At 36.9% G+C, this 24,942-nt stretch overlaps 1 protein-coding gene across 19 annotated transcripts in view; it reads right to left on the bottom strand.

The window, feature by feature from the left end:
* DOCK9 (dedicator of cytokinesis 9) overlaps positions 1–24,942 on the bottom strand; it is a 129,334-nt gene that overhangs the window by 56,113 nt on the left and 48,279 nt on the right. For 15 of the 19 annotated variants that reach the window (XR_014941969.1, XM_085535799.1, XM_015851517.2 and 12 more), the window contains exons 2-7: positions 16,458–16,574; positions 8,832–8,921; positions 7,109–7,191; positions 5,556–5,625; positions 1,497–1,592; positions 747–881 (exon numbers count right to left, since the gene is read on the bottom strand). Coding sequence is in view for 18 of the 19 variants with exons in the window: in XM_015851517.2 (XP_015707003.2) it covers positions 747–881; positions 1,497–1,592; positions 5,556–5,625; positions 7,109–7,191; positions 8,832–8,921; positions 16,458–16,574 (591 nt within the window). In the remaining variant the exon portion in view is untranslated. Of the gene's footprint in view, positions 1–746; positions 882–1,496; positions 1,593–5,555; positions 5,626–7,108; positions 7,192–8,831; positions 8,922–16,457; positions 16,575–21,442; positions 21,746–24,942 lie in introns of those variants that run through there. The other 4 variants (XM_032442021.2, XM_085535767.1, XM_015851523.3 and 1 more) reach the window with 1 other exon arrangement.

Raw genomic sequence — 24,942 nt, 5'->3', positions numbered from 1 at the left:
TTACCATAGATACAGGGCTTTTTATATGAATCATATTAAATACGTATCCAAAAACACTATTGCAATATTTACAAAAGAAAATCCTCTGTGGATTGCTGTTGTAGAGAGCTGTTGTATCTCTTTGCATAAACCTCCAAATAATAAAATGTTTTTTAAATGTATTTTTAGTAAGCTAAATTTCTATTACAGCTAAAAGAACCCAATGCTTTTTTCAAGGTATGCTGTGCCCAACAAAACAGTTACATGATGTACTGTAAATACATAACAGAATCACAAAAAAAAACCACCTCTTTTCATTGGCACTTGCTACAGACAAACATTTTTTTACCAAAGCCCATAACTTTTTTAATAAAGAGAAGCACATACAAGTAATGTTATAAAGGTCAAATGAAAGCATCTGGAAGGATGACTGAAATTAATACAATTCCCACAACAGGAATCCCACACAAGAAGCTATGTAAAACATTTTACAGCCCATGTAAGAACAAAATGTAACTGAACATAACACCAATTTATTATTTTTTTTTTTGCATTCATTACTTTGCCATAATTTCAGGGTGTTACTTTACATCTTTGCCTTTTCAATTTAAAATCTAGTTCACTGTTTTTGCAGCATATGCAGTTAAGCATCTGCTACGCAGACAAACATCTATGACCAATATTATCTGTATTTTTTTTATTTATCCAAACTAATTTCACATAACATGTAGAATTAACTTAAGAGCAGGCAGAATAGTTATAGTTACCTGAACCACTCCCATGCATGAATCTAGAAATATAGATCCCTTAGGCTCTTTTGATATTTTTTCATCTTTGTAGAAATTGAGATTATAGGATCCATCACCAAGTTGGATTAAGTGGAAAAATCTTCTTTTAAATGACTAGTGAAAAGAAAAATGTAAAGAAAAATACTTATAAGACTGGTATTAATCGGTTTCATGTCATAAAACACAGAAGTGCTATTTACACAGTCAGTTACAGAAGAAAAGCTTTTACTTGCCCATAACCTACTCAGTATCATTAGAAAACAAGGCTGAAATTAGTAATGCATAAGAAACATTTTAACTGAAAAGCCTGCAGTAAGATTTTACTGCATTATCTGAAAGTTTTTTCTGCCTCTTGGTATTTATAAATGACTCTACAGCACTGTATGTAAAATAGGTATTTACTGTGCTAACCATTGGTTTCTAAATGAGGATGCAATACAAACAAGAATTTGTACTACGTTTTCCCTTTTCTACTATTAACGTTCTAGGGCACAGCTGAGAAAGGTTTGTAAAACACTATGCTTCTCTCACCTCTCAAATACTTAATTTTTAATGCATTTTTTTATTCAGGTATATTAAAAAGAAAGACTTCGCATACGGGCATCTCTCATTCATCCCATGCTATTTTTGTTACAAGTAAACTACATGAAAATGGACTTCACAAAGGCACAGAGGTATTTTAATAAGGGTGTTCATTCTTCATCAGGCGTAGGACATTAATAAACTTACCCTCATTGTCACGCTGATTGCACTATTCATGTTGCCTTTGTACAGCCATCCTTGTTTTGTTATTCCACCTTTCTGAGACCCGAGAGATGCTGCATCCTGGAGATGAAGGAAGGAAGGAAAAAAAAAGTTTGGCATCACAAACTGAAACTGTGATACACATCAGCAAATTTCAGAAGCTATTTTTTTAAAGATGGAATGGTTACGTTCAAAATGTAATGATAAAAGTGTTCTATAAAATTATGCATCTTTGTAATTCAAACTATTTTAATTAAAGAAGAGAGATGACACTGACCTCATCTAACTTCTAATATGCAACAGGGCCACTTATATACATAGGTTTCTCTGTGGCCAATCCAAATAGACAGATGATTAGATCTTTTGATAGCAAAATATTAGACAAGACAAATTCCCCTGAGAAGGGCTAAAGGTAAAAAGCTCAATAGAATTTACTTTGTAAGCTTTCCTTGTGTATTCTACTCTCATGTTGCAATAAATGTTAGCAATTTCTATTATCAGAAAGAACAGTATAAGACTGTGCTTACCCAAATCTTCAAAAAAGATTTCTTAAACCATTTGCTTTAATACATATTACTTCAAAGACATTTCCTTTTTAGTAAATCACAGAGAACTAAGTTCTTGTATTTTTTAATTCAATCCGGTCATTTGCATTTCAGAACCCAAGCTTTCTAAGACAAATAAGACCAAATTTGTCAGCAATGGCAAGTACAAAAACAGCATATCCTGTGCACGTATCAGCCAACACACCCACTGCCTGTATACCACTTACATTTGCCAGTTCATGGAATTTGGAACTACATCCCAGAGGATGTTGCTAACTACTGAAAAGTAGTTCTCTACTATTGAAACCAATCAAAGTGATGGATTTACAACTTCCACATAATAAATACTAAATCATCAATTCAAGCAATCATTAAAAGCAGTGCCAAGCAGACACTTTACCACAGTTTCTAGTTGAGGTAATCCATTCTGACGCAATAAAAGCATTAATTAATTAGACCTGTAAAGTTTCAACTGTCTACAGGAAAAACTCTGATCACAACCAATCATTCAAAATCAGTCGAGTGCCAATTGAAAACAAAACCTCAATCAACCACAATACATCTTCAAACCCCTTTCCTCAGTTATTAACAGAAAGAAGCACAGAAATTAGTAACATGAGTGACACAGTCATTAGTTCAACAGCTGAACCAAATTTTGAATAACGTTCATTAGTTTCTAGAACTAAAGAAACATTCTGTAAGACATCCCTAGTTAACTTATTTACAGCTTATTTATTCTGTCTATCTTGCATATTTATAGGCATATGCAGAAATGAACTTCAAAAAAGTGCTAACAGAAGGCAAAAGTTGCGTCAATCCGCTCCTGCAAAAACTACAGTCTGCCTGAAAGGAAATCAGGTCCAACTTTCATAACACCTGACAGGTGCCCCAGGAACAAGGACTAAAAATACTAAATTTTCCCATGCCTCCATGAATCTCACTCTTTAAGTAGTGCAGCCTACTTGTTTCACATCTTCAGTTCATTAGTCCTTCTTCACTCTGTTCTTCATTATCTAATTCTTGCACCACAATCCAGATACAAAGAAGACAACTGAAGACACTGGGTTTACAACTATGCTTCTCCTGCTACACCAGTGAGAGTTATCCCCTCAGAAAGGATGGTTTAAAACCACAAGTTCGAGAAGATGAAGTTATTATCCGTGTAGCATGTCACAAAATAATGAAATTACATCTTTTCTGTAGTTTCATAAGACACAAAAGGACCACCTGATTTGACATAAATTTTTTCATTACCCACGTCACTAAGAATTCAGATTTGTCTCTGTTGACTTTCCAGTTCAAAGTCTCGGAAGCGCACCGTTTCCCAGCTCTGTTGAACTGCATGATACTTCCTAATAGCAAAACCGACCATCATTTGGGCCTCTCTAGTTACGCCATTACTATGAAGTACAATTCTTGCCTACAAAGCCAAAAATCTACTGAATTTTTCCAGGCTACCATCTGTTAATAGAAAATAACACAAAGCTCATAGTCATTAACACATTACTTTCACAATGAAAACATACATCCTGTTTCCAGCTGATAAGTTAATTTCCTTACTTTTATTATTACTGCTGGACATTATGCTTCACGTTTTTAATGATCTTTCCCACTAACACTGCCCCAAAATTTATTCCAACAGAGACTGTTTCAATAAAAACAACTCCTTATCTGGACCCCATATCCCTGACTGATTTAAAAAATTCCATTTGTAAACATTAGCTTGTTGGCTCTATAGCATGATTTGCAAAGGTAATTCTCCCCCTTTTTAACAGGTTAAGCTTAAAGTAAACCTTTATCTGTTTTTCCTCCAATTCTAATCACCTACAGCTTTGTCTTTTTCTACCATTCCCCTGATAAATCACCTTTCAAAAATCTGTAGAGAAGAAGAACACAAACACCATCCAACTTAAGATCTGCACATCTGCTTTTTGGCAAATAAATATGTAAGTAATTGTAAGAAAGGACAGTTCAGTTTTTGAAACTATTAGAATATTAAAAAAAAACAAAAAAGTATCACTTTTTAACCAGCAAGATATTCTTCCCTGGAGGAAACAATCTGTTTCCCTCATCCTATTCCCATTAATCTCTCTTCTGATTACACTTTAAGTTCCTCTAGAAAGAGCAACAGAACCCCTCTCTAGCAGCTATTAACTCTGGATGAGCTACGATTTTACTGCCTGCTCTAACAGGAAATTGGGCAGAATGAAACAGGAAGTCCTCCCGCCTACACTTACATTGCATGTAAGAAATGTACTACCTGGCAATACCCATGCTCTCCTTTCAGTACTTAACAAACTCCAGTTATAACCATATTTGCTTAGTAACAATCACAGTAAATCCTACTTTCATCCACTTCCCCCCCCCCCCCCCCCATGTTAAACTCACTGTTTTATAATACACTCTGTTAGCATGAATGTGGTAATATTTCTGACAAGTCTTCTTAAATTCAGTATAACAGAGAGCATTACTATTCTCATCTTACATACTGGAAAACTTGGGATACATGAATACATGATACATGAAATTATCTGTCCATCCAAATATCACAGTGCACATTAACAGTAACAATGGAGAAACAGCATCCTGAGGCTCTTTGGAAATCTGCCTGTTCAGACACACTCCCTCAGCTACACTTCTACATTTAATCCAGGAAAACTTGTAAGGAGCCATCTTTGCTCCACAAGCAGCAGTTCTGAACACAAGGAATTTATAAACAAAGTAATTATCAAGGATATAAGCCGCAAAAATCATTTTATTTTGATTTTGATTCTTTTTTTTCTGTGATGCAAGAGTTCAAGTACTCTTAAGAGAGAACTGGCTTCTAACCAGTTCGTGTTCTGAAACAGGGTGTGGAAAAACTAAAGAAATCATACAAATAACAGAAACAGTTATCGAATACAGTCTTTCACATTCAAAACATAGCAGAAAACTACTTGAGAGTATAGGTACCTCTGCCTTCCCTATGCCAATGGCAAAGAACAAAAGGGCATAAGACTTTGATAAAGACTAATAAAGGCTCTAATAAACCTTTATTAGCTTCCATTTTCACCACATATTTTCAGGACCTATCCCACATCCACATTTCTATCCATCTAATTTTAACTCAGACTATACTGTCACGTATTCGATATTGTTAGGCATTCTTCAGCATGTATTTTCAGGGTGGAACAGCTTCGCCTATGATTTTACTCAGCTCTGCACAGAAACAATATAAATAGACTTTATGAAAGCTCCAAGATGATTCTTCACCTCTACTGAAAAGCTTCTATATTTTCAACATCTGTCAAAACTTGTTTTATTTATTTATACTAAGATCTCAAGAATAAAGGGCTCTGTGCAAGGACGTACAGTAACTAATCCTCTCCCACCCAAATCAGGCTGTTCAATGCACTATCTGGTTTTACTTACTGACATTAATGCTTAACTTATAAACTCTGCTTACCCTATCTCAACATTCTTGACTGAAAGCAGAATAAAGGAATTATTATTATCTCACCTCGTCCTTGTCTGCTTCTTCATCCACTTCATATAAATGCACTGGAAGCTTCTCCGGTTTTGTCACTTTACTAGGAAAGAAAAAGTTTATATGATACTAGAAACGTGGTGATTGGTTATATCTTCCATACAGCAAAAATACAGATGTTATTTCCTTAACTAAAGAGGAAAAAGTACAAGAATATCTAGCAAAAAAAATACCTTGTCACAATCTCTCTCTTATCCTGCAATTTTCCTAACTTGCACATCTGCTCACAGTCTTTCTATTATTCTGTAAGTAACTGTCCCTCTGTGTAACTGGGGAGAAACAAATGCCTTCTTGTTTTCTGCAATCTTAATATCTTAGGTGCAATGATTACCATCACCTGTAATCATCTTTAACAATTATCAACTACAATGCAAATGGTCATCTGGACTTAGGAAGGGAAAAACAAATGAGAGCAAAAGCAATGCTGTTGCTGGGTTTGTCAATTTAAAAAGGGACATTTTAGAAATAAATTTAAAAAAAGAAGTGGAGGCTCCTCCTTATCACTCTCTCTGTCAAGGAACCGTGCCTTCTGTCAAAATGCCTTCTGGAATGTGAAGGAAGTCATCAGAAGGTCCATCCACATGCCACAAATACAGCAAAGCTTCTCACTAATGGGAATAATATCTCCTAGTGAAATCAAATCATCTTCACATAAACTTTCAATAAAACCTTCGCTCCAACCATTTCTACAGCTTTTATTAACGATTAATACAAACAGAAAAATGAATATCAACCATTAAAAGCAGAACTGAATTTGATCAAACACGTACTGAGAACTAAATCAGTAATTTTTCCTTTATGCTGAAAGCACATTTAAATCTGCAATTCTATTTTTATCCAAGAACTTTTCTGAAAGAGGCACATAACATCACAGTTAATTGCATCTCAGCAGCTGTGAGATGATGCGATATTTATTGCATGCCTGTACCGAGGATGAGCATACACACACACAAAAAAAAGCTCATCCGTTTTAGACTATTTTTCATTGAATACAGGTTTAAGTATGGAAAACATGAACATGATTTCAGAAAAGAAATGCTTACGTTTCTTCTTGGATTTCTAGACAACCCTTAAAACACCGTCTGCCAGTTAAGGGTATATATACAAAGTATTAGCACGGCATTTGAAAATACATGTGTCCATCTCTCTCAGCCTATAATTATTTGTCTAGCCTAGGTTCTACTCCTTAAGCTCCTAAGGAGAGTTCGAAAAGTGACCTCTAAAACTGTGAAAACAATAAACCACCATTTTACCATTAAATTTCATCTATTACATGAGTTTGTTTTTAATCTCAAATTTACTTATAAGCTGTCAACGACAGAAATACTTGTATTGACCTCCCTATGAATAAGGCAATGTTATAACAGCATCTTCCCAGAAAATGGTTTAACAAGATCTTAAAACTTCACATTCCATATTAGTTCCATCCTAGAAATCATTACTGTCTTTACTACACACTGGTTATAAGGTTATGGTTATACTCATCAAATTCAAGTCCGTATTATACCAGTGGCTAACATACTTACTTTGGAAGCTGTCGAAACTCTGCTGAGTAATCTTCATATTTATAGTTAACAACATGCCAGTCTGAATTGTAGGTTTTGATGCACTATGGTAATGGAAACCAAATATCAGTATTAACTGGAAAACAATCAACTCCATAACAGCATTCCCTAGACATGCCTATGCAAAAAAAAATCCTTCTCAGATATGGTTGTTTATGACCTATTACGATTACACAGTGATCTCTGAAAATTCTGTACGCTTCCTTTCTTTTGCAATGCTGCTTTTTGTATTAAGTGATGTTCAAATAGGATCTCATCTTATAGACGTGAATCGCTTAAAACCAGAAAATGGTGAGTACATTCAGCATGTGTATTAACCACCTTCAGCTGTCTGAAAAAGCAGCATTTTACTGCAGTTTAAAATATGACAGACACTTTAGAAAGCTCAGCATTATAAGACAGATGGATTACTAAAATAGAATATTGAATTTTGCATGCACTTTGATGGAGAAACTAAAAACTCCTTTCTCTTAAGATTTACGCTTAACGTGCTTTCAGCTGCTGAAAAGCAATCGCACTGGACTAGGACACAGGAAATACCGTTTTACTCCACCCATATTGCTAAAACATAAAAGTACTGATTTATCTTGGCTTTGAATGAAGTAACATAAAACTGATAAAATCTGTTGTTAGAAGTCATGCGGTACAGAATTTTGTGCTCTATTAACAGACTTACATGCACAAAAACACTGCAACTAACAGTTCAAAAACATTTCCTTTCTATTTCAAAATATAACATTAATATCTGTAAAGCAGTTTGTTCCACAGAAAATCACGGTACTCCTCCCTCCTTGTGGATCACCTTCAGATTTATCTTAGAATTATTTGGATTAAGTATTAATGGTAGCTATCACTGTGGAGAAATCACTTTAATGTTTAAAACAGATTAAGCTATTTGAAACCATCAGCTTTCCTAAAATTACAACAGATATGCACTTGTTGATTCAGGTGCTAAAATACAAGCTGGAAGTATAAAAGTAGAAAAAACAGTAGATTATATAAAAAAGACAAAAATTTTAAGCCTTTTGTTCCTAAGAGACCGCAACAAGACACAAACTGTCTTGTGTAACATTCAGAACCAAGGGAATGCCAACATCAAAAAATGGTTAAGAGAAACTAAGTTTGAGAATGTACTTTTTATACATGTAGCATAGAAACTGAGGATGAAGGATTAATTTTGGCCTCTACAAGCTTTAATACTATGAATACCTCTGTTCTAGCAAACAACAGGATTACTGTGAATAAACTGAGAATGTCTAGGATTAAACAGTCATGTTGATTAAGATGGGTTCAATAACGTCATCAATATCATGCATGTATATCACCCACAATGAACTGGCAAAGTCAAAAGCGTGAAGAGTAAGAGAAGGTGGAAGGAGAACCATCCTCAAATGTCAGTGACAAAGGCACCAGTATTCACAGCTATCCTGCAATCCTTTTCTAACTGCTGAAGAAGAAAATACATACTTGTTTTTTCCTGGGAATTTTCCCTTGACAAAACTATAGAGAACTAGTTTTCAAAACAAAATATCGAGAGCTAAAGGGCAACATTGGTTTTTTCAGGGTATTTTTTTTCTTTTCTTTCTTTCTTTTTTTTTTTTTTTTTACAATAAATGAAGCAGTAGAAATACAGGTGAGGTGTAATATTGCTATCAGACACAAACACATAAGGTTCCAATTTTACCTCAGTAACAAACAAGCTCTGAGCTTCCTTCTCTGCATTTTCAGGAACCGTCGAGTGAATGTATCGACTCTGTCGTTTCAATAATGCTGTCTGATAAATAACAACAACAAAATCAATGACACTTGCAAGTAAAGGAAAGACAATACAGTATGACAACACTCAAGTTATATTGCTATCGACAGTAGAGAAGCTCAGCAGCAAACATCCTGTGAATATGGGAAAGGAGAGCAGCCACTTGAAAGAATTTAGTTCCCTTCAAACATTAGCAATTTGTTCCTTCCCCCACAGCAAGATCAAGATGACAAGATTGGAAATAGGAAGAATTAGATGCCATGAAGAAGTGTTTTCCCCTACTATGACAACAAAACACTGGTAAGAATAATTCCACCTAGACAATGTAACTTCAATTCTTTGAACACAGACATTAAGGTAGTGTTATTGCTACATACAAAAACTATTGCTCAAGAAAATAGCAACTTCATACCAAAAGAAGGATAATTCAATTGCAGATCTCAGTTGACGAAAAGAAAAGAAAAGAAAAGAAAAGAAAAGAAAAGAAAAGAAAAGAAAAGAAAAGAAAAGAAAAGAAAAGAAAAGAAAAGAAAAGAAAAGAAAAGAAAAGAAAAGAAAAGAAAAGAAAAGAAAAGAAAAGAAAAGAAAAGAAAAGAAAAGAAAAGAAAGAAAAAAGAGAGAGAGAATTATGCTACGAAACTGAAGGTGAGAATGAAAGCCTTGACCCCTGTTATGCCCTTCCGTCAGCCAAAGCATGCTTACTGAACCAGAACTTACTCCCAGTCTATGCCAGAGTTCAGAAAAGAACAGCTGACAGAGAACAGGAAATGTCACTGTGACTATGAATTTCTGTTTCATAAACTAACACTATACTAAGCCTTAGGAACTTTCAACTAGGAAGCATAAAAAATGAAAACTTTACAGAATCTTTTGGCCCACAAGTAAGTGAGTGCACAACAGAAACAATTTTGTACAATTCAGAAAACATTATAAAAAGTCACAGCTTATGTCATCAGAGATGGACTAGTGAGCTTCCACAGGCTGTGTCTGGAATGGGGCTGTGATCCCTCACTTGTTACCCATACTTCAAGCATTACAGTATCAGAAAACATAAGAGAAAAATGTGAAAAGATTATAAAACCCCAAAAACTCCACATAGTAATGGTCAAGAAGAAGGGATATCCATTAGTATATCATCTTATACTGGGATACTTATCCCTGCTGAGAGACTGATCCATGAGGTGATGGTTTTGTTGTTATCAAAGGCTGTTTCCATTATCTGGGGATAGCTTTAAAGCTTCCAGCTTTAAAGCTGGAACATTGAAATACAGTAAAGGCTTCAGGAAAGAAAATGCAGCCTATGTTCACAGTCAAGTCAGTCATCTGCTCTAGCACTCTACTGAAAAGTGACAATGCCTACTGCTTGAGTACAAGGTGAAGTAACAAAACCAAAAAAACACACACAAAAAAGAAAAGCAACATTATGGGACCAGTAAATCTTAAAATACACAGTTAAAACCACCTGCAGTACGGTAACTGCTAAACACCATTACTGCATGCATGATTAAGTTCTCTGAATTCTCAAATCATGTTCCTTATTAAAATGAGCTCATTTTAAACCCTATCAACTATAAAATACTTGTTTTCACCAACAGCCTGAAGCGTAAAACATTTATGAAAAGAAATGCTGAAAAATGCAAAGACATACCTGGTTATCTAGCATGATTCCTACATACAGTTTGGAGCTGAAATGAATTGCACTGCAGCTTTGGTAGTGGTCAGTCTCAATGGTCATTTTGATTTTAACCTCAGTTTTATTCCTCTATTTTTTAATTCGAATACAAAGAGCTCACTCATTTTATATTTGCAGCTGTTGCCATATTGAATATCCATGAACTCGTCTATAATCAAACACGGTTCTTTTGGTTTTCAGCAATCAAAAAGTGATTCAATAGATTTTATTACCTATCATCTTTAATGGAAGTTTGAAGGTGAAGCTCAATTTGTTGACAGTCAGAAAACCAATTTGCTCTTTCTCTTAGCAAACACCGGCGATAGTGAGAAAAAGGTGAAGAATTGTGACTGTCATACACCCACAGCATGAACACATAGATTATTTTTTCTCCACTTGCAATCTTTTGAAAACATGAGAATATATATATACACACAGATCGCTTTTAATCTCAAGACACTTTTGGCATCGTTCACTGAATTGAAAAAAATATGAGAGACACCACTTCATCATGAGATTATCAGAGATGCCATCATCAACATTCTACGTATCATTTTAAAGCTACAGTAGTGAGAACTCTGGTTTTTACTTTGTTGTAAATCACACACCAAAGTACTTGTCAAAATTATTCACTTCATGCTGGGAAATATGGTGACAACACCAACACATCTATAGCAAGAAAATAAAGGCAGCACTTCGACCACCTTGAGTATGCATACAAACTGTTCCTGAGCATTTTTACACTGAACAACAGGACCCACATGCAGGTATGTCAGAGGAAAGGAATATACAGAGACAGAAGCTGGCCAACATACAAAATTCTTCAAGTCCATCTGGTCTGTCTGGAGGCCAACCAGACATGCCTGAGAGCCCTAGTTTTGTTTTGTTAATCTTCAGCTTTTGTTTTTTCTCCTCTTATGTTTTTAAACAGGGCTGTAACATATTTCTCTCTACACTTTGGAGGTGACTAAGTATTGGGAGCTGTCTGAAAATGTTCTTTGTAAACTGTCTGCGTAGTGACAGTACTGTTATTCTACACTGGCACAAGAACATACAGCATCACTGCAACACCACATACTCCTTGCCAACATCTGTTGGATCGTTGATTTTATTTTCCCCTCCTCTTCACAGCTTATTCCTAGTGATGATTGTTAAATGGGAGCTATTATAATTTCCTGCAAAGCCCACTTTGCCTTATGTATCCCTTTAAAATCCCTGACATTACTGTTACTGAAAGGCGGTTATTGAAAATAATGCAGAAAAAGAAGCTATGAAGCTGTGAAGAGAGAAAGCACAGGAGGATGCTACTGTGTCACATCTTGACAGTAAAACAAGGACTGAAAAAACAAGGGCACAAAAAACAGGGAGAAGACAGCAGAGTAAAAATTCAATGGTCTTTCACACACATTATCACACATTTTGGATGCTGATTTATGGATGCAAACTGATAGGAAGCAGTGACAATTTGTCTTAAAGGACAATCAATGGAGAAGATGGTGTGATGCATGCTAAATGATGCCCTTTAGGCTATGAGGTGTCAGAAGAAACTTGCCAGTTGCATGGAAAATGTCAGAAGCTGCATTATATGGTAATTTCTAAGATAAACTGAATCCTGGATTTTGATAACTCAGATAAGGACTCGAAAACATGAAACAGATTTCAAAGGAAAAAAAGTTAATGAAATTTATCTGACTATTTAAAAAAAAAAAAAAAAAAAGGTATTTCATCAGTTTACTTTGTCGTCTAAAATGTTTGGACTTTTTGGCTTGTTCCTTCTACCCCTGAAGGGCCTTCTTGAAGAGTCCTAGGCTTCCTTCTATTTCTGTAAAGCTGCCGTGATATTTATTTCCACGGATACTTAACCTGCATAAACTAAAACTCAAAAGTTTTAAGTGAACATGTTCTAAATCCATTCAACTCAAAGTCAAAAGGATGTAAGCTGAAAGCTAAGCACCAAAATGCCTTCAACATAAAAACAGAGTAACTTTATAATGGTATATTTAACTTCAGTAGGAATGCACCTATGTAGTCTTTGCTACAAGCAAATCTATTCTGTACTGAGAAGAAGTTTAACTGTAAGAATAGAGATAGCTCTCAGAGGTTAGGTATTCTGAAAAACTAGACAGAACATATCTCAATGCAAAAAGACCATTAGTAGAGTTTTAGGTTACGGTTTCTTTTAATGATTTACCTGCTTCGCAGTTAACATAAGCATCATTCATTTCAGCTATTGAGCTTATGATAACAGTGTGGTTCATGAAGATTGTTAGGAAGGCATTTCACTGTTTAGTACATGAAATGCAAGTGATTTGGAATAATACAGTGAGTTACAAACAGACACAAAACTCCATACAAGAGTACCCAAAGGACAGGATTAATAATATTACTGGGAGGCAAAAGAATAAGAGACAAAATCTCAAACGATTAAGACTAACAGAACTTTAACTGAGGTTAGCAAGATTAATGGGTGAAGCCCCAAGTGGGGGAAAAGTACTTCTATGAGAGTAATAAAAGAAACACGTTATATAGGGACCGTAGTGAAAATGAAACAAAAACAGACAGCTACAAAAAGAACAGACTGCCAAGCACACAGGTGCTCAAAGTTTAGACAGCCCAGCTACTAGGAACAAAATCGAGCTCCACAAAGTAAGCAGCAAAAAGGACCTCCAAACATACAATGACTGCCCTCACAAGTTTGATGAGAAGTTAGGAAGTAAACAAGGAACAGGTTGCCCAAGGAGGCTGTGGATGCCCCATCCCTGGAGGCATTCCAGGCCAGGCTGGATGTGGCTCTGGGCAGCCTGGTCTGCTGGTTGGCAACCCTGCACATAGCAGGGGGGTTGAAACTGGATGAGCATTGTGGTCCTTTTCAAGCCAGGCCATTCTGTGATTCTATGATTATCAGAAAAATGTGAATTACTGGTTCTGTGTTTTTTCCTCCTTCCCTTTCCTAGGGAAATAACTTTGGTGGGAGAAAGGCAGAAAAGCAACAGATTGTCAGAGAAGTCAGCTGCTGTGCAAGCTTTCTATTTTCTGATACAGATTTTGAGTTCTTAAAAGTGCTTCTTTACTACCTAGCAACTTTGATGCAGTAAGAATTTACAAGCTGAATTTGGCATTAACAATGAATTCATAACAAGACATTAAATGAGTCTAACAAAATTGGTGGGAAAATTCTGAAGCAAAAATCAAAATGGCAAAGCGATTTGAAGCTGCTTAGAATCAATACAAGTCTGCACTGTTACAATCTCAACCCTTGGCTGCTAGAAAACTAGAAAACTATGTACTCTAGTGCACTCGAGCAGAACTAACAATAAGTCAGTTACATAATTACTTGGCAATGAGAATCACAATAGCAATGTCGATGCACTCAACATATTTCAGTAAGTTACACAAATCCCAAATATATTTGAATATTGCAGAAAAGGTATAAAAACATTTTCTAAAAATGTTACTTGCAATCAAATACGAATAGCAATTTAAAAGTATGTTTTTTTAGCGACTGTATGAAAACCATGCCCACAAAACTACATTTCAGTTAATTAAAAGCACTACCTGAAAAAAATGTTATCTACATTAATTACAAACGCTTCTAGTTTCTCCCCATATAATTTCAACTTTAAGACAAACTCAGAAGTGTTATCACTCTGCCTCTATGAACAAAAATAACTTCCATATGTTTGTTTATTAGATGATCAAAGAAGCGCTATCTTGCTGCTGGAGAGCAAATAATAAAAGAGCACCGAAAATCTCTTCTAAAGTGCTAGTTTTATGGCCATGTTGGTAACAGATTAACCTTACTTCTAATGTCTTGAGAAATTATCAGGGCTTGGCTTCCTTTTTAGGCAAGTGCTTTTTAGATTGTAAACAGTTTAACCTAAGCATGAGGAAAAACTTCATAAAATCATAATACTGTTAAGAGGAAATGGCTTGAACAGGTTTTTAAACAATGGCTTCCACCTACAAACTGTTCAAAGTGTGGATACAGGCAGTTCTAAACATTGTAACTCATTGTTTTAAATTGATCTTATGGGGGATGAGGGCAACAAAAAACACATGAGTAGAGGCTTACCAAGAGCTGCCCCTGCATTGTGTAAGAGCAACAAGTTAGGAAAAAGGAAATTAAGAAAACAGATGTGAAGCACAATGGCAAATACAGAAAATACGCCATTATTTAAATGACTCAAGAGGTACAGGAAACCATACTGAGATTTAAGGTTTCAAAACGATAAATGACTATGGAAAAAAGGGTTAAAAGGCTTGAATTGCTAAAGCATGAATAACATAAGAAGTTTTTTTCTTCGACAGTAATACCTTCTTAATCACGGAATAGAATTGTTTAAGTTGGAAGGGATCTTTAAAGGTCATCTAGTTCAACTCCCATGCAGTCAACAGGGACACCTACATCTAGATCAGGTTGCTCAGAGCTTCATCCAGCCTGGCCTTGAATGTCTCCAGGGATGGGGCATTCACTGCCTCTCTGGGCAACCCGGTCCACTGCTTAACTAGCCTTACTATAAAAAACACATCCTTATATCTGACCTAAATCTCTCCTTTTTTAGTATGAAACCATTTCCCCTTGTCCCACCACAGCAGACCCTGCTAAAGAGTCTGTGCATTTCTTTCTTACAGGCCCACTGCAGATACTGAAAGGCTGCTCTGAGGTCTCCCTGGATGCACTCCAACAGCTCTATGTATCTCCTGTATGGAGGACTCCACATCTGGATGTAGTGCTCCAGGTGAGGCCTCACCAGAGCAAAGTAGAGGGGCAAGACCACCTCCCTTGCCCTGCTGGCCACGCTGCTTTTGATGCAGCTAAGGATATGGTTGGCTTTCTGGGCTGCAACAGCACATTGCTGGGTCATCAGAGAATCACAGATTCTGGAAGGGTCCACAAGCCATCATCAAGTTCAACCCCGCTGTTAGAGCAAGTGCTTTACAATACTTTGCAGAGGTAGGCATCCAGCTGCGTCTTGAATATCTCCAAAGCAGGAGACTTCACAACATTTCTGGGCAACCTGTTCCAGTGCTCCACCATCTTTGCTGTTCTTCTTGTTAGTACTAAACTTCCTATGTACAAGTTTTAGGCCATTACTCCTTGTCCTATCACTATGCACCATGGATAAGAGCCTAGCCTCATCCATTTGCCTCCCACCTCCCTTCAGATATTTATAAATATTTATCAGATCCTCTCTCTGTCTTCTTTTCCACAGGCTGAAAAGACCCACGTTACTCAGCCTTTCCTCATATAGGAGATGCTCCAGGCCCTTTACCATATTTATGGCCATCCACTGGACTCCCTCGAGGAGATCCCTGTCATTTATGAACAGGGAAGCCCAGAATTCAACATAGCAGTCTAAATGTGGTCACATCAGAGCAGAGTAGAGGGGGAGAATCACTTCCCCTGACCTGCTGGCCGCATTCTTTTTTTTTTTTTTTTGGGGGGGGGGGGGAGTGCATTAACATGGATTTTTTGGGGTGGATTAACATGCATTAACAGACTCACACCCTTCACTGCTATGGTGGGGAAAAACCACTTCAGAAGTTAAACTATGATAAAAAGCAGATCTGTTTTTGATTTCCTACTCCAGAAAGGGGTGAAATCATCTAGAAATGATTGATGGCCTACTTCAAAAAGCAATTAAGACTGCTGAGCTGCATAGGTAGACTTTATAATCTGAATGGATGAAGAAAGTGTGCTACTTCTATAACTATAACCTGACAGAATAATTGAGCACTATAAAGGGACTAATGGTAAACATTTTTTCCTTTTCATTTTTCTAAAGCTAGAGAAATTAAATAACAGAGAAATATGAAATTCTCATGATCATTGCTGCTAAAAATCTGATTTTTTGAAGGTGGAGGACAAAGTATTAAATTACCTGGAAGTCATCATAAGGGAACAGTAGCATCTCACGTAAAGCATCATTCAAAATCTGTGTTTTCCTCTGAACGATGACATTTTCGTAGTCTATTGGTTCTATGAGTTTTGGCTTTGCCTAGAAGAAAAAAAAAGATAATGAATTCAGGTATACAGTGAGGATAAATTAAAAACTGATGGCCATTGTAATAAGTAGCTCTTAAAATATTGGCAAAACTTGACTTCTTCCACACCAAAACCTGAAAGTATTCAAAATGCACACCAAGTCACACGATATCATACAAGTAACAGCAACTGCTTACACATAAAAGCAAGCTGTTTGCCCCGGAGAAGAAATCATTATTTCCCCCAAACACAGTAAGGTGCAAATAAACATCTGCATATTTTCCACTATTAATAAAAATGTTAAAATTTTGCTCCATACTGTCCAAAGAACTCTGATCCATGTCCAGCAGAGACTGAAACAGTCTTAGCTTTGAGGTTTGTTTTAATTCAATAACCTGTAGTATGGATAGGCTAACTCACTTTCTTTCTTCTCTATAGGTTTCTTTCCAGAATTCCCATAAATAATTTTTCTTCCTCCTAGTTGCCTGAGTACCTCTCTTCAGTTACTATACACTAATAGAACATTTAAACACCGTACAGCTGTGCAGGCACTACAGCTGGCTGTGCACAGGGAAAAATCTTCACTTACCCTGCCAAGCATTCTGTTCACTGCTCAGATGGTAACACAGGTTTAGACAGAGTTCAGAACGATGAATCACTCCAAAACCTTTATTTATTTTTAGCATTAATTCTCCAGCAATGGAGACCTTTTGGATCACACAATTTTCTTCTTTCTGCACTGACTTCAAATTTTAAGCACATTCGAAAGCAAGAACTACAGAAAATCAAGAGGAAGGTGGGCCTTGTTATTTTTACTGGCTAACTAAACTTATAACAACTTCAAATAGTTGTGAATATAAATTATCTAATATTTGTATTTATGAAGAAATACATGATAAAAACACACAAATATACATTATGGCAACAGCTGCTAAAGCTTTATCTACATCTAAGTACTGATCAATACTGTAAACTGAAAAATTGAGCAACATCTAAACATTCCTTGAACACCTCCAGGGTCGATGAATCCACCATTTCCCTGGGCAGCCCATTCCAGCACCTGACCTCTCTTTCAGAGAAGGAATTCTTCCTAATATTCAAGCTGAACCTCTCTTAGTGCCAATAAGAGAAAACAAATTCCTACCTTACTACAAGCTTTTAAACCAACCTAAAGCTCTTTGGAACTGATGTCCTGAACACACATCTCTCCTCTAAGTCAATGGGACACTGCTGTAACTCCACCATCTCCCCATTTAAGCAGCAAAGCACTTGACACAGAAATAATCATTCCATAAAAACTCTTGAAGACTTTCCTTCTCTGAGTTTCTCCAGAGCTACGCATTTCTTCCTTAGTCATTTGTCAGATTCAAAAGGAAGAGGATGTTTTATCAGCTTAAAGCAGAAACGAAGAAGAGAACAATAAACAGCACGCTAACTTGGCATTTAGCCAGTCTTAAAACATCACAAGGAAGCCGATTCTCAAGCTCTCTTTCAGAGAAAAGATTTGCCCAGTCTGCTACTTACTGTAATTAATATAAAAGATACTGGGTTTGTGCAGTGGTACTGAATAAGACTTACGGACCTGCTGACGCAAAGAAACCGGCCTGGTCAAGACTGCAAAACCACGTCTCACAAACAAGACTTAATTTTTCCTACTGATATAAAACAAACATTTATTTCAGTAACCTAAGATAATGCTAAGAGTGCAGGGTTTCATGGTCTTCACCACTTGGGCCAGCCACTGCCATGCTTGTCAAAGACAAAACAGAGCAAGATCTGCCCTGCATCACTGTTATTGCCAATACCCTACTGGCTCGGAAATTTATCAGAAATAAGCAGCATTTTAGAACAGCTGTGACAAGATCCACATTAAAAAATCTAATCTGCTAAAATATCATTAATATATTTGGACAAGTATTGTCTGTAGCTCTGTCTAAAGACCATGTTACTACAATGTATATATTTAAGCTACAACATGCCTTCAGCAACAAATCACATTTTTTCAGCCCGTGAGACGTGAAAGAACAAAATGCACTCCTTCAGTCACCTGTTCCCATGCTGACGTAAGTGGACCAGAAGTATTTACTCGAGCTACAAAGAACCACCCATACAAAGAACAGACGGTTGTACAAGCTTTAATTATTGTTTTTTAAGGAAACACTGTGCAAAAAAAGAAATGCTTCTTTTTGTTTGTTTAAATAGAAAGTCTAAAAACTCTCATTCTATTGTTGTAAGAGAGCTGTCACAGAAAGTAGGGAGCTTTTCCAAAATGCAATGAGTATAGCCTGAATTATTGTGTTTTATTCATCAGATACACTCAGTTGATGGTTTGGATCCATTTAAAAACAAGAACACTTTACAGAATCAAAACATATTGATCGGAGCTTCTGAATTGCCAGTATCTATGTCAAGTTTTTAATGCAGATCCAGTACCAGTCACTAGATCTCTAGCCTCCTGTGTAATTTTCTTTACCTTCACACACAACATAGGCACGTTGTGTCCTGTTAAGTTCTCCAATCAGCACAGAAACATCTAACAATGGATTTACACTTAGGTGCTGTGAGACTCAGACATCTTGTATTTTAGACTTCCAGTTTATTTCCAAGAAGTAGGTCAGGCTTCCCAGAAACATCTCCTGATTTGTTAAGCAGTTACTGCTTGTGAATTACTATCAAAGTGCAGCTGGACAGCACACGTACTCATCTGGTGATTCTACAATAGTTAGAGTAACAATAGGTCATCCCAAGGAAGGGCACCACCCAGAAAATCTAAATGCTTTTTCCATAGGTTCTTCTTGCTCGTGCACCTCGAAAGTAAATATATGACATGATCTAACACAAACCACGGGAAAACAAGAGTGCAGACATGCTTCAGCTCACTGAAAATAGCATATAATTCCATTATCTGAACTTACTGCAGTCTCTATCATTCTTGGGGGAAAATAAGAAGATTAATCTTTTAGAGTAAACTTAAGCAGGGAATAAAAAGTTTTGGTTAAAAACTCAAGGCTTTTTTTCCCCCCATGAACATTTTTCATAGAAGCCTGATTTAATTCATCTTGGTATTGAGCAGAGCAATCACAGAATCACAGAACTGTAGGGGTTGGAAGGGACCTCTAGAGATCATCGAGTCCAACCCTCCTGCCAAAGCAGGTTCCCTACACCACGAAGCAGGTTCCATACACCACATAAAATAGGTAGAGAGTCCCAGGATGTCTGAGGTAGGAAGGCAGTGCACGCAGTGCAAAGTATCCTTGTACCATTTCATCTAGTTACCCCCCCAAAAAAAGCAAAAACGGATATCATACCTTCTATAATTATATGCCGTCTATTTGCTTGTCTATATATGTAACAGATTAAGACAAAATTAGCAACTGGAAGGAAAGCAAAGACACTTTTTATGTGACCTATGTGGAAACGAAGTGTTCTCCCTTAAAATATTGACCTTTGTTCTCAGCGCATCCACTTTACCTGAAAACAGCAAAAAAGATGGGATACAGTGGTGGTAGATGAACCCATGAATATTAAAATTAAGCAGTATCCAGGAAATTAAAAGGATAACCTTTGTAAATGGTTATGATTAAACTCAGTAACCTTCTATTCTTTTTTTTTCCTAAGTGCATATGGTCACTGAACAACTGCAGTACTCCGTGTATCTGCAGAAACACTAAATATCCTCTCAGAGTATTCATGGGGGAATAAAAACAGTTCTAAATAAAGTTAAACATTCCAAAGTCAGGAAAGCGCACACCAGATTAGCTCATATTGTACTGATGAAAATCTGGCCCAGAAATCGGAACACACCCATGCAGAAAAAACATGTTTTACTAACAACTGCTCTGAGTAGAGGGAAATGAAAAAAAAAGCAGTGCAAAGGAAAAGAAACTTTGTCTTACAAACGCACATGTAAGATTCCAGCTATGTACAGTAATAATTCCCATGAAGCTACAGATGTACATTAGTACATACGCCAAAATGTTTGAGCCTTAAATGCACATAGTATGGAACTTAAATCAGGGCTGGGGGACACAGGTCAGGATCACAGCTCCCACTAAATTCAAGTACAGCCAGAGACAGAAAGAGGAGACTTTCAGCCTTTTACACAGCAATTAGGTATGAGATATCGTTAAATAAAATTGGAATTTTAATAAGAATGATTTACGTGCCTCTTTCTACCTACACATGTTTAACAACCCTTGCTCTGTTGATTGAAGAGGTTTATTACCCCGGCTACAGTCAGCTGGTGGATATATTCCTGCTTGCTTGTTATGTCCTCTTGCTACACTACTACAACTCCAACAGTACTACGTGTAGCTACATATATATATATATATATATAAAGAAAGATTTAACTTGATCATCTCCTTCACATACAGGAATATCCCCTTCCCCCTCACTTGAAGTTACTTAAAAACTTTAAATTCCCAAGCAACGTGCATTGAAAACATGGAGAATCACACCCTTAGCTTAAGTACACCTGAATTTAGACAGATCTTGGAAAACATAAAGAAAACTTTACCATTACACACACAGTCTTCAGAGAGTTCAGGTATACTTTAATTGCTAGAATGGATTTTGAAAGGTGAGTAGTATTCACACTAGGTTTGAAGTACTAAACAGCTACACTAGACAGAACAGAAACTGAAAAGCAGCTGGTAAGAAAACAGAGGTCCAAAATCACACTCAGAGGAATCAGTGTCGGACCAGAACTGTTAAAATTAATTTAAAAGGCAAGCGATACACAAAGAACAGAATACAAAACTGAAATACACCTACACACGTAAGTGCACTGGAACTTCTCATCGGCAGCAAATTCAGCAGCTTTTCAGACAGGACTGAAATTACCAGAGGGTAGAGACAGCTTGTTCAAACAGTTCTTACCAGCACTACCACAGGACTGTCCGCTTCTGCTTCACAAAGACCCGCATCCTTGCGCTGCTGCGGAGATTCTATAATGAGGTCTTTTTTAGGATTCCTGTTTGTCCTTGCCTGCATTCTTTAATTGGAAATACGAAGAACAGCAAAACTGTTTGCGTTTTGGCATCAAAATAATTAACATGCCAGTGATCCAGTGAAAACAATAGCTTTCTCCCACCACAAGCAGCAGAAAGTATGAACGGGTCTAACTTCTCAGCTGCAGTTTGCTAAGTCTGTCATGATGGGAATGCATGACAGACAAAGGCCAGCCCCCAAGCACGTTGTATTCCTCTGGGGGAGAAAAAAAAAAGAAGGTGGATCCGTTTTAATGCTTTACAGTTATGAATCAAACACAAAAGAGAATGTGCATTCCTAAAATGACTGTGAAACAGACCAAGGCTTTTACGGCACTTATTTAATAAAGGACTCGGTAATTTGAAATATATTTATTGTAAAATTTCTTCTCTATTTTAGTAGTATAAAGTTGTTTTGCTTTTGTTTTCTGATACTAGTATCACTTACTGAAGCACTATCAACAGCCAGCCTCTAGTCAAGTATGCACCTTCAATGCCCGTGATAGAAAAGTTGATTTCTGAGGGGGGTTGGGGGCTCCCTCAGTCCCTTCACTGATTCAAGCTAGTTAGTTCATTCCTATCTCATACACATGGGCTCTGTCAGTTCATTCCTCCCTCTTTGGAGCCCTCCGGCACTTCAGATGTTCACCAATTGCCAAGAAAACGCTGAGAAGACAATGCAACAAAATCTTCACACATCTTGAATGAAGTCACTTGAGAAAACCTCAGCTCTGCAGCCAGGAGGAGCAGTCAGCCAGCACTTATTGCCTTTGCCTTCTGTGTGGCCTCTTTGTTGTTTCTGATGACACCAGAGTATGGAGCAGAGGATCTTCCCTGTCCCGTGAGGTTTGCAGAAGCATCTCTTGGCCTCACAATTCAAGACCAGACAGCACTTAGTGGTTGGCATCTTCCATCTCCAGGCTAAAATGTAATGTGAACTCAAGCCATGCTTCACCTTTGCTTTTTTATACCAACACAATCTCATGTTTTATTGGTACCCAGAGGTACTGCTCAGCAGATGCTCGTTCCCAAACTAAGAGGCAGTGACTTATCGGCACCATTGTCACACAGCTCTTTAGCCAAAGTGCAAAGCAATTCTGTAAGCAGCCTAGTTGACTGTTTTGATAATTCTGAAAGTTCAACTAACATAGCGCCCTCGTGTAGTAGTTTTAATACTTAGTTGTATGCTAAACTCCCCCTGAAGCAGTGTGAACTGATGAACAATGTTAATTTGGGTTGAAAGAGATATTTTGGTTTTAGTTTTGCTTCTTTTCAACACTAACAGGTTGAAAACTGTAACCTAATATCAATAATCAAATGTGCAATAATCAATAATCCAAATATGCAAACCTATAACAGCGGTCATATTTACTTGCAAAAAAAACACATCTGAGAGACAATTCAATTTCAAAGGGGAGTTTAGGTTCTAATTTAGATTCTCCGTCCATTTATCCAACAAGACAGTTTTGGAAACTAAGCCACTACTTTCATTCAGTTCTTAACTCTGCTCCACTTCCTGGGGCAATTAATTATCTCACTTGAGTGTAACTGACATCCTAAATTTAACTTGACATCAATTTTCATCTCTTACAGAAAAGAAAAAGTCACCTTAATATGAAGAAAGCAGATCAACTTGTAGAGAAGCTCTAATACCCTCTTTTTGGACTAGTATTTGTAAGAAAGCACATCTTCAGGAACACATTTCTTACTCTAAAGGCATAATTTAAAATGCTATTATTCCTTCAGCTTACTGCAGTTGTGACCAAGTGCAGAGTCTGACCAACAGCCTGCCCACCCCACGCACAACAGTTGCCCATTTCCAACGAGTCCACAGAGAGAAACAATATAGTTAATATTAATCAAGATAATCATGATTTCCTATAACCCTTTTTCTCTAGCTGATTAGCTAGAGAACTACTGATAGTAAAAGTACTGATAGAGAATTACTGATTAGTAATTCTCTAGAATTAAGGTCAACGCACTTACTTTTTAAGCAGCCTTTTAAACATGTAGGCACTCTAGACAGCAACACTCTACAAAGCTCCTTTAAGAGTTAAAAGAAGGAAACGAGCAGTTTATTCAAATTTACAAAAACAGATCTTCCTGCCTAAGTCAAGTTAGACAATAGTTCAAGAACACAGTTACACTTCTATATTGCACCAGCTCCTTTTGTTTTCAGAGAACGGAAGCACAGCACAGCTTAGACTAAATTATACCATTACTTGAGGATGCAGCTGCCAAACAGGCATTTGGTTCATTGCGATGGGTTATGATTATACTTCACTGAAACCAGAAATGCACAGCCTTATTATACAGAAGGCACTTCCAAAACCACACTAATAAAGAGTTAAAAATACCATGCCTCTAAAAAGTTTCTTCTGGCTAATATAACAACACAGATACAAAGACTGTCACTGTACAGAAGTTACTCGACTGCATTTCCAATGCAGCTCTCAGAATTGCAGGAAATTATTAGCTAATAGAGACCTACCTGAAAAATAACTCATTGTTATGGGAACAACACATTTCATCTTTTCAAAAATACAGTCACTTGAAGAACTTCACTTTCCACGGTGGTTTTACCCACAGTACTTTTTATATTACTTTCAAGTGTCAAATATTTGACTCCCTTCTTGCATCACTTTCCCTGTTTACAGAGGAGTTAACTCTGTAATGACAAAATTACATGGTAAAAAGAGTCCTCAGTATAACCCAGGACATCTCACTGTTTCATCCAGCAAATTTACTGCTCAAAAGACAAGTTTTCCATATACACGCTCTTACACTTTCAATTGCTTTTCTTCCAATTGCTGATTTTTCTAATGTAAAGTATCACTTAATGAAGAGACAGTAACAAAGAGAACGGGCATTTTCTCTGGACTTCAATGGAATAAAGGATGCCTATGCAGTGTCACTGCAAAAACAGATTAAAAACAGGAGTACCTTAGGGGGACTTCTTTAGCTTTAAGTCCCATTTACAATCTGTATCAAGATTACTAAACTAAAGTCAGTGTAGATGCCTTCCAACTGAACTACTCTAATTCCAGTTCTAATAATTCCCACTGTGTGGCCAACATCAGCCTTCACTGCATCCACCTGCTATCATTACAGTCCAACTCAGCTCTGTCAGCTGTTTTAGGAAAAGGACTGTTGCTTAACCTGTAGCAACAGAGGACCAAGAGGAGAAAGAGGAAGAATAATCCTGCTTTAAGTCAGTAGATGCTATCCATTTGAAAATAAGTTAATTTACTAGAACACCAGATCTCCCCTCTACTCTTTTGGGGATCTTTAAAAGCCCTCATAGCTCACAGTACCTCTTAACAGATAACTTCCTAAAAAGAAAAGGAAGGATGGACTGCTAACGGTGTTTTGATGCTTCATTCTCCTGCA

This window comes from Coturnix japonica, chromosome 1 (genome assembly GCF_054131305.1).
Source record: "Coturnix japonica strain WE chromosome 1, WE-NBRP24, whole genome shotgun sequence".
Classification (NCBI taxonomy): Eukaryota; Metazoa; Chordata; class Aves; order Galliformes; family Phasianidae; genus Coturnix; species Coturnix japonica.
This window is presented reverse-complemented; position numbering and strand designations above follow the sequence as displayed.